The 10,360-nt window shown below is 43.4% G+C and overlaps 1 protein-coding gene across 1 annotated transcript in view; it reads right to left on the reverse strand.

The window, feature by feature from the left end:
- LOC308660520 (uncharacterized protein) overlaps nt 1-3,667 on the reverse strand; it is a gene marked incomplete at its 3' end in the record, with an annotated part of 29,961 nt that extends 26,294 nt beyond the window's left edge. The window contains exons 1-3 of the mRNA XM_081314914.1: nt 3,402-3,667; nt 2,905-3,042; nt 2,218-2,343 (exon numbers count right to left, since the gene is read on the reverse strand). Coding sequence (XP_081171040.1) covers nt 2,218-2,343; nt 2,905-3,042; nt 3,402-3,572 — 435 coding nt within the window. The 5' untranslated portion in view covers nt 3,573-3,667. The remainder of the gene's footprint in view (nt 1-2,217; nt 2,344-2,904; nt 3,043-3,401) is intronic.
- Between the last annotated feature and the right edge of the window lie 6,693 nt (nt 3,668-10,360).

Consider the following 10,360-nt stretch of genomic DNA (forward strand, 5'->3'; position numbering starts at 1 on the left):
GTTCTAGTTCAACCTCGTTCTCAGGCAGGAAACCTTATACCATTTCAGACAAATGGCTGTCCAGTCTCTTCTTAAAACCCTCCAGTGTTGGAGCACTCAGAACTTCTGGAGTCAGGTTGTTCCACTGGTTAGTTGTTCTAACTGTCAGGAAGTTTCTCCTTAGTTCTAGGTTGCTTCTCTCCTTGACTAGTTTCCATCCGTTGCTTCTTGTCCTGCCTTCACGTGCTTTGGAGAATTGGTTGACCCTCCTCTTCCTTCCGTAAACCCCATATCGCCCCTGGTCCTTCCCCAACTGCATTTTGTTCCTTACGTTTGTTATACATGGTTGTTTTTCTTATCGTTGTTATATTTGTTAGAGAAATAGGATTTGTTATCTATATTTGTTATATATGTTTGTTATAATTATTTGAGAAATAGGATTTGTTATATATGTTATATTTGTTATATACGTTTGTTATAATTGTTTGAGAAATAGGATTTGTTATATATGTTTGTCATATTTGTGTGTTCTGTTCTCTTGTTAATATTGAAATAAAAAATTTTGAAATATTTCTCCCGCCCCTCTTTTGTCACAGAGCACACAACCTATTCACATCTTGGTCCTCTTGGCATTTGTGGTGAAAAAATGTGCAGGGGCCCCTTTTGGAGTGTTACTAGGGGGTGGAAACCACCCCAACCTCTTTTCCCCAGAAAGGGTCTTCCACGGATCACCTATTTCCACCGTCACCACAGCGGAGGAAGGTCTCGTGTCCTCCAGTTGTGGGTCTGTTACGCAACCCAGCCTGAAGCAGGGGCAATCTCTGCCTCAAGGGAAGAGGCCCCAGACAGCCTCCATTCGGAGATCAATGGCGTCTCCTCTGAAGAAACGGCTTCTTTCGCAGGCCGGGCCTTGTGAGAAGGCCGTGATGCTCCGTCTGGCATTGGGCTCATCTAGGGGGGGGCTCTCTGCCATTCCCAAGCCGGTATTTGGGGAAAGATACCCTTGCGCGGGAACTAGGTTGCACGTGCGAAACCATTCCCCACCTTGCTGCTTCTGCTGCTGGTTCATGGGGCTAGAAAGGTTGAGGACTGCTGGAATAGGGAATCATGCTGGCTGTGGAATTCTGGGAGTTGTAGTCCATGTGTCTTCAAGTGGCCAAGACTGAGACACTCTGGAATGGAATGGAATGGAATGGAATGGAATGGAATGGAATGGAAAGGAAAGGAAAGGAAAGGAAAGGAAAGGAAAGGAAAGGAAAGGAAAGGAAAGGAAAGGAAAGGAAAGGAAAGGAAAGGAAAGGAAAGGAAAGGGAAGGGATGGGATGGAATGGAATGGAAAGGAAAGGAATAGAATAGAATAGAATAGAATAGAATAGAATAGAATAGAATAGAATAGAATGGAATGGAATGGAATGGAATGGAATGGAATGGAATGGAATGGAATAGAATAGAATAGAATAGAATAGAATAGAATAGAATAGAGTTGGAAGGGACCTTGGAGGTCATCTAGTCCAACCCCTTGCTCAATCAGGAGAACCTATATCGTCTCAGACAGGTGGATGTCCAGCCTCTTCTTAAAAACTTCCAGGATTGGAGCATTCACCACTTCTGTTGTTCCACTGGTTAATTGTTCTCACTGTCAGGAAGTTTCTCCTTAGTTCTAGGTTGCTTCTCTCCTTGGTTAGTTTCCATCTGTTGCTTCTTGTCCTGCCTTTGGGCGCTTTGGAGAATAGCTTGACCCCCTCTTCTTTGGGGCAGCCCCTGAGATACTGGAAGACTGCTATCCTGTCCCCCCTGGTCCTTCTCTTCCTTAAACTAGACAGAAGGTATATAGATAAGTAGGTAGGTAGGTAGGTAGGTAGGTGGATAGATAGATAGATAGATAGATAGATAGATAGATAGATAGATAGATAGATAGATAGATAGATAGATAGATAGATAGATAGATAGATAGATAACTAGGTAGGTAGGTAGATAGGTAGGTAGGTAAGTCAGAAGGTATATAGATAAGTAGGTAGGTAGGTAGGTAGATTGATAGATGGATAGATAGATAGATAGGTAGATGGATGGATGGATGGATAGATAGATAGATAGATAGATAGATGATAGATAGATAGATAGATAGATAGATAGATAGATAGATAGACAGACAGACAGACAGACAGACAGACAGACAGACAGGAAAGTAGGTAGGTAGGTAGACAGAGAGAGAGACAGACAGATAATTTCCAGGCTTACCGAATCGCCAAAGTGGTTCATGCCAAGCCAGTAGGTGTGTCTCCCCAGGTCAGCCTGCTTGTTATGCTCGTCAATCATCCTCAGATTGTCCTCCCACACGGCTCTGCGGAAGGATTCCTCCTCCTGCTGGGAAGCCAAAAACCGGCAAGATCCCTTAGTCCCCTCTGCCGAAAGAAGTGGCACCTGCCAGATCCAGAAGTGACCTCCTTCCTCTTGCACAAAAGGTTTCTCAGACTAGAACTCAGTCGCCCAGCAATCGGCCAGACAAATCCCTCCCATCTTTCATTTGGTGTGCATTTTAGTATTTTTCCTGAGAAAAAATTGTCTGAAGACAGATAAGAGAAAGTCGCTTCCTAAACGTGGCTGTTTTCAGCTGAAATCAAGGTGTAGAAATGGAACACTTGAACAGGTTAGAATTATTGAATTAAAACATAAACATCTCATCTGAAGCACCAGAATGAAGGAGAAACTTCCTGACGGTTAGAACAATTAAGCAATGGAACGACTTGCCACCAGAAGTTGTGAGCGCTCCGTCACTGGAGGTCTTTAAGAAGAGACTGGACGGCCAATTTGTCTGAAATGGTATAAGGTCTCCTGCCTGAGCAGGGGGCTGGACTAGAAGACCTCCAGTGTCCCTTCCAGCTCTATTCGGATCGATTGATTTGTGTTCGAGTGGAGCAAACTCACCAGGGCGTATTCTTTACCGTGAGTGGCCTTCCAATCTCTCCATGTCCCTTCCAGGCTGGGATCCGAAGCTGTGGACAAGGCCCTCACGAAGACCAGCCAGATCAGAGCCGTCACCGAGACGGACAGCATTGCCTTTCTCTAGGAGAAGGAAGAGAAGAGAATTGAAGAACTTCAGGCAGCAGGTTCAACGCAGTAGCTTGCTAGGAGTTACAACCCAGTTACATCTGGTTGTCTACAGGTTCCAACCCCTGATTTACAGTGCTAAAAAAAAAAAGATAAAAATTAATCAATTGCTGTTAATTAAATGCACAGATCAAACGAGGACGTGAAGTTGAAAGCAGGGGGTCTTCAAACGCGGCCCTTTCATGACTTGTGGACTTCAACTTCCAGAATTCCTCAGCCTGGCGTGCTTGGCTGAGGAATTCTGGGAGTTGAAGTCCACAAGTCATCAAAGGGCCGCGTTTGAAGACCCCCTGCTTTAAAGTAAGGAACCTCACCTCAAGCAGGTTTTTTTTAACCGAAGACCAAGAGGCAATTGTTGAGCAAAAACTGCTAATGTAAGCTAATATAAATCTGCCAATTCCCGCTGCCTGTAATTGACATTTATAAGGAAATAACGTATCTCTAGAGATCTTTGGAAAGCAATGGGGTGGGTTTTTTTTGTCCATTTCAGTAAGATAATATTCTATAAAGCAAAATAGCTGCTCCTCTGATTGGTATCTCCTATTTCTGGAAAACTCACCGGCTTTCTGTGGTTGCAACCGTTTTCGTGTCCCATGAAGATAAATTTCTTGCTTGATTTCTATCTAGCTTCTCTGCCTATCTTGCTCCTTCCAAGAAAGACCTTCTTCTCCACCCTGCTTCTTCTCCCGGCACGAGATTCAAAGACAACTGCAGTTATTACTAATTGTGTGTGTGTGTGTGGGGGGGGGAATATGTGAATTGTGGGTCCATCTTTATTTGTGCAAACGCCACACTGACTCCTGCAACCTCTAGAACTGTTCATTAATGCTCATGCCAAAATGGTTATAATTTGATATTTATTTCACAGAGGTGGCTTCTACATGCAAGTTTCAGCAGGCCTAAGATAGGTAGTCCCTGGCTTAAGGCCAGAGTTGAGCCCAACAGTGAGGTTCCTAAGTGAGAAATTTGTTCAGTGAGTTTCCCCCCCCCCATTTTACCATCTTTGCTAAGAGAATCCCTGCAGTTGCTAAATGAGTAACATGGTTGTTAAGCGAATCTGGTTTCCTCCCATTGACTTTGCTTGTCAGAAGATCGCAAAAGGGGAATCATGTGCCCCCCCGGGACGCTGCGCCCCGTCGTAAATATGAACCAGTTGCCAATCACATGAATTTTGATCATGTGACACCCCGGCCCCAGGACACGGCAACCACCATAAATGTGAGCCAGATGTCAAGCATCCAAATGTAAATCATGTGCCCGTGGGGAGGCTGAAACGGTCATAAGTGTGAAAAACGGTCATAACTGGCTTCTTTCAGTGCTGTTGCAACTTTGGACGGTCACTGTTGTAAGTTGAGGATTAACTGCGAAGGTTTGGCAAAAAAAACACCTCTGAACTGTCATCCATTCTTGAATTTTATTTTCATGAAAAGGTGCTTTTTGATCCAGACTTTTGTCTAATAGATTTTATTTTTTTATTTTATTTTATTTTTTATTACATTTATATCCCGCCCTTCTCCGAAGACTCAGGGCGGCTTACAAGCTTAGCAGTAGCCTTCATTCTATGTATATGCCTGCTTATTAGGGCTTTCACACACACACCAAGCGGCATTATTACAAAGTCAGCTTAATTGCCCCCAACAATCTGGGTCCTCATTTTACCTACCTGGGAAGGATGGAAGGCTGAGTCGACCTTGAGCCTGGTAGGACTCAAACCTGCACTAATTGCAGGCAGCTGGTGTTACTTTAGGAGGCATTAGCCCACTGCTCCACCAAGGCTCACCAAGATTTTGAACTTAGTTGGATGGCAAAATATATCTGCATCCAGTTTTGGTCACCACCATGTGAAAAAGATGTTGAGGCTCCAGAAAGAGTGCAGAGAAGAGCAACAAAGATGATCGGGGGACTGGAGGCTAAAACATAGAGGGAACGGTTGCTGGAACTGGGAATGTCTAATGAAGAGAAGGACCAGGGGGGGACATGATAGCCATGTGCCAATATTTGAGGGTCTGCCCCAAAGAAGAGGCAGTCAAGCTGTTCTCCAAAGCAGCTGAAGGCAAGACAAGAAGCAAGGGATGGAAACTAATCAAGGAGAGAAGCAACCTGGAATTAAGGAGGAATTTCCTGACAGTCAGAACAATTAACCAGTGGAACAACCTGTCTCCAGAAGCTCTGAATGCTCCAACATTGGAAGCTTTTAAGAAGAGACCATTTGTTTGAAATGGTGTAGGGTTTCCTGCCTGAGCAGTGGGGCTGGACTAGAAGACCTCTAAGGTCCCTTCCAACTCCGTGAGTTTTAATATTCTAAAATCCGGAGACATTTCCTTTTTGGCTTAGCTTAGACTGGAGGATAAAACGAACGGTTGCATGAACCGGATGTGTCTAGTTTAACAAAGAGAAGAACTAGGGGTGACGTGATAGCAGCCTTTCAATATTTGAGGGGCCGTCACAAAGAAGAGGGGGGGGGGTTGTCAACCTGTTCTCCAAAGCATCTGAGGGCAGGACAAGGAGTAACGGATGTAAACTGATTAAAAAGAGAAGAGAACCAAACTAGAAGCAAGAAGAAATCTCTCGTCTCTCAGTGAGAACAATCCACCAGTAGAAGGCCTTGCCCCCAGTGCTTATGGATGCTCCATCTCTGGAGGTTTGTAAGAAGAGATTGGAGAGCCGTTTGTCTGGCTCGGTAGAGGATCTCCTGCTTGAGCAAGGGGTTGGGCTAGATGACCTCCAAGGTCCCTTTCAAATGTGTTGTACCGTGACCGCTCCTCTAAGCTTTTGATTCCTGTATTTTTTGCTGTCAGTATGTATACTTTAAAAGGGACGCGGTGGCTCAGTGGGTTAAGACGCTGAGCTTGTCGATCAGAAGGTCGGCAGTTTGGCGGGTCGAATCCCGAGTGCCGCGTAGCAGAGCGAGCGCCTGTTACTCGTCCCAGCTTCTGCCAACCTAGCAGTTCGAAAGCACGTAAAAATGCAAGTAGAAAAATAGGGACCACTACGGTGGGAAGGTAACAGCGTTCCGTGCGCCTTTGGCATCTAGTCATGCCGGCCACATGACCACGGAGACATCCTCGGACAAACGCTGGCTCTTCGGCTTTGAAACGGAGATGAGCACCGGCCCCTAGAGTCGGAAACGACTAGCACGCACGTGCGGGGGAACCTTTACCTTTACCTTATGTATATGTCAGGACCCACCTCAATCCACATCTTAGGAAATAAGAACTCTTGGATGCAAGTTTAGTCCAAAAAGGAAAATGTTTACTAGGATGGAATCGATTGTGGGAATACAAGATGGAATCTAACAAAGTTACATTTCAATCCTATATAAAACATTCCCATTTCAGCCCCTCCCCTCATCCATTTGGTCAGGCTCTCATCAGTTGCTAGGTGTCAAGTCCTTCCATGGGAAAGGGAACTCTCCTTGGTTTTATGGTTATTGCTTTCCTTTTCAGTTGTAAATGAAGATACAATCCAGACCTGTCTGTCCCCCTCCCTCCCCCAGTTAAAACATCCCCTGTTGTTTGAAAATCGCTTTAGTAACCATCCTCTCCCCCCCCCTCGGAGAGATGGCAGAATCCCTAGAAATAGCACGTTGTTCTACCTATACAATTATGAAATGTGATATAAATGGATTCTGACATTCGGCTCTCCTTTCAGAAAAAAGATGAGTCCATCTGTGGGGAAAGAAAACATATAAATGTTAGCCTGGTTTGTTTGGATATTCTGTATGAAACCTCTTAAGCAACTTAGGTGCTTTAACATGGAGTTTGTTAACCCACTCATTTTCTGAGGAGGGGAGGTGTTTCCATGCCACTAAATATTGTATCGTTCCATGGTGTTTTCTGGAATCTAAGATTTCTTTCACTTCAAAATGTTGTTCTCCTTCCACCATGATGGGGGGGTGGTGGTGGTGGGATTTTTGCTCGTAGTGGTGATTGTTGTTCTCTCTTTAATAGACTGCAGTGGAAGGTTGGGTGTATTCGTCTAAGATTTTTGGGTAGTTCTAATTCAACTGTTACTGGGTTTATGATTCTTTTAATTGGAAAGGGTCCAATATATTTTGGTCCTAGTTTTTTACAGGGTTGGAGTGATTTCAGGTATTTTGTGGATAAATATACCATCTCTCCTACCCTAAATGGTGTGGGATCGGTTCTTTTTTTCTCTGCCTGTGTCTTGTATGCTTTTCTGGCATCTTCCAACGCTTTCCTAACGATTGGCCATGTATTTTGTAATTGAGCAATCCATTCCTTCAGATCAGGGATAACCGGTTCTTTTGGGGTTAGTTCTGGTATTGGGTTGAAACTCTGGCCTGTAGCTACTTGAAAAGGAGTGTAACCTGTGCTTGAGTGGACTGCATTATTATATGCTACTTCTGCAAAAGGCAGTAGGTCCGTCCAGTCGGACTGCTGAAAATTAATATAGCATCTCAGATATTGTTCAAGTATATTATTAAGTCTTTCAGAAGCTCCGTCTGTCTGAGGATGGTGACTAGATGACAGTCCTTGGGTGGTTCCTAAGAGGGATAAAAATTCTTTCCAAAATGCAGACGTAAATTGCACCCCTCTGTCAGATATGATGCGTTGTGGTACCCCGTGCAATCTGTAAATATGCTGTACAAAAAGTTTTGCTAATGCTTTTGCAGTCGGGATTTTTTGGCAAGGTATGAAATGTACTTGCTTAGAGAACAGATCTGTGACAGTCCAGACTACGGTGTTTCCATTACTTTCTGGCAGTTCTACGATAAAATCCATGGCTATGTCTTTCCATGGGGCTGAGGGGTTTGCCACCGGTTGTAACAGACCTGGCGGTTTCCCTTGCAGTCTTTTGGCCATCGCGCAAATTTGACAGATACCCACATAGCTTTCTATGTCCTTTTTCATAGATGGCCACCAAAATTGCCTTTTAGTTAAGTGTAAGGTTTTTACAAAGCCAAAGTGTCCTGCTGATTTTGTATCATGGCACAGTTGCATGAAATTGATTCTCTGTGTGGCAGGTATATATAGCTTCTCCCCCACCCACGGCAGTCCATCTTTAATTGTGCACACATGTCTATTTTTCTGGAACCATTCATCACTTTCCAAAGATTTCCTGAATTCTATTCCAGTTTGGCTATCTACCTTCGGCTTCATTTTTTCTTGTGCCCTGGTGGTGACTGGTGCTGCCAGTTGTTGTTCCGGTACAAGTGGTTTAAAGTCAGTAACTCTTGTGCTGTTATATTGGGGCATGCGGGATAATGCATCTGCAAGGAAGTTCTTTCCCCCCGGTAAGTGTTTGAGAGTGAAATTGAATCGGTGAAAATGTTGGGACCAGCGGGCTTGCTTAGGAGTGAGCTTCCTGGGCGTTTTTAGTGCTTCCAAATTTTTGTGGTCTGTCCAGACCTGGAAAGGTATTTTATTTCCTTGTAAAAATTGGCGCCATGTTAGTAATGCCCACCTCAATGAGACCCTCGGAGAGATGGCAGAATCCCCAGAAATAGCACGTTGTTCTACCTATACAATTATGAAATGTGATATAAATGGATTCTGACAGTATACTTTGAAGAGATCTGCTTATTGGCTTTGAGATCAATAATATCCTAGCCGCATTATCACAGCAACAAAAATCCTTGGAAAAGGAAGGTTGTCAATCGTATATTAAACTGAAAGTCAGTAAACTGGTCACACCAAATTCATGGTTCCTAGAAGCTGTGGCATGCTGGGGCCATGGCAGAAACGGCTGCAATTACGTGTTGTTTTTCCCCCCTGCTAAACAAGGGACACTGTGCTTACAGCCTTGAAGGACTCTTGCTGAAAAATCACTGACAATACTTAATTTTGGGATACATTAGTCCAAAGAAGACTTGAGGGACTTTTTAGAAGATGCTCAGGAAGAATTTCTTTGCTTAGAAAAGGAAAAAAAATATATTTATATACTACATAACATTGTTAGGCACCAGACCTGCCATCTTTCTAGTTTTATTCCTTCAACTATTTTTTCTCTCTTTTATGGCTGAACAGCAAACAGCTTCTTCAACGTGAGACTTAAGGAAAGAAAGGGAGGAATCAGCTGGTGTCTATTGGAAAATATTCCTTTTCTTTCGATAAGTTTTATCTAATGTTTTATCATTCTTTTTCAATAGTTGTATCGATCAGGTGGATTCTATTTTTCTCGAATAATGATGGATACAATTTTCCATGGCCTTTAATTTTTATTGACACGTTACTCCTCACATCAGCAGGCTTACTGAACATAAAAATAAAATAAAATAAACAGTACAGAGGACATCCCTCGCAATCATGGCGAACCTGCACTTTTATTTATTTATTTATTTATATTTATATTTATTTATTTATTTAGATTTATATGCCGCCCTTTCCCGAAGGACTCAGGGCGGTTTACAGGGTATTTAAAAGAGAACCAATGCAAAAGTTAAAACAAATTAAAAAAGATTAAATGAAACCCTGAGAAAAATAAAACCCAGTTAAAATTAAAAATTAAAAAATTCTCAGCCTGGGCCAGAGAGCTGTAAGTTGTGACAGTCATAAAGTGGGTCACTTGGGGGAGTTATTAAGCGAACACCGTAGTCGTTAAGCGAACACCACAGCAATTAGGCAACCCCATTCTTTGCTATGGGGCTTTTTTTTTGCTAGAAATGGGAAGGAAATCCCAGATTGTGCAAAAGCGTAAATTGGGGTCACGTGACTGTGAAGCGGTAGAAATGGCTGAAAATATCGTCCGGGTGCCAAGGCCCAAAATGCGGTCACGTGACCACAGAGGGTGGTGGTGGGGGACACTGGAACTTTGAAAGTAATATAATAATATAATAATAATATATATAAAGTTGGAAGGGACCTTGGAGGTCATCTAGTCCAACCCCCTGCTCAGGCAGGAAACCCTGTACCATTTCAGGCAAAGTGGGTCCTAGGAAGGTTTTTTGGGTGGGGGGATGTTCCATTGAAACCTCAAGCCGCCTTAAGGGCTCCTTGCACAGAATATTGGATTTCCTGTCACGGAAATCGCTGAGGAGTTGGTTACGTTTCTCCCTCCCCTTCATTTCAGGCAGTCCTGTTCTACGGACGACAAGAAAAGAGAAAAATGTCGTGTATTTTGTCGTGCTTGAACTTTGGTGGCCAGGGGGAAAAGGAGGGGGTCTTCATCGAAAGAGAGAGAATGGTGGGACCTCCGCCGTGAGGTGAACCGAAAGGAAACAGTCAGGAAAACCACCGTAATTTATTTATTTATTTATTTGTTTGTTTGTTTGTTTGTTTGTTTGTTTGTTTGTTTGTTTGTTTGTTTATTT

This window comes from Vipera berus (assembly GCF_964194415.1).
Source record: "Vipera berus genome assembly, chromosome: 1".
In the NCBI taxonomy this organism is placed as follows: Eukaryota; Metazoa; Chordata; class Lepidosauria; order Squamata; family Viperidae; genus Vipera; species Vipera berus.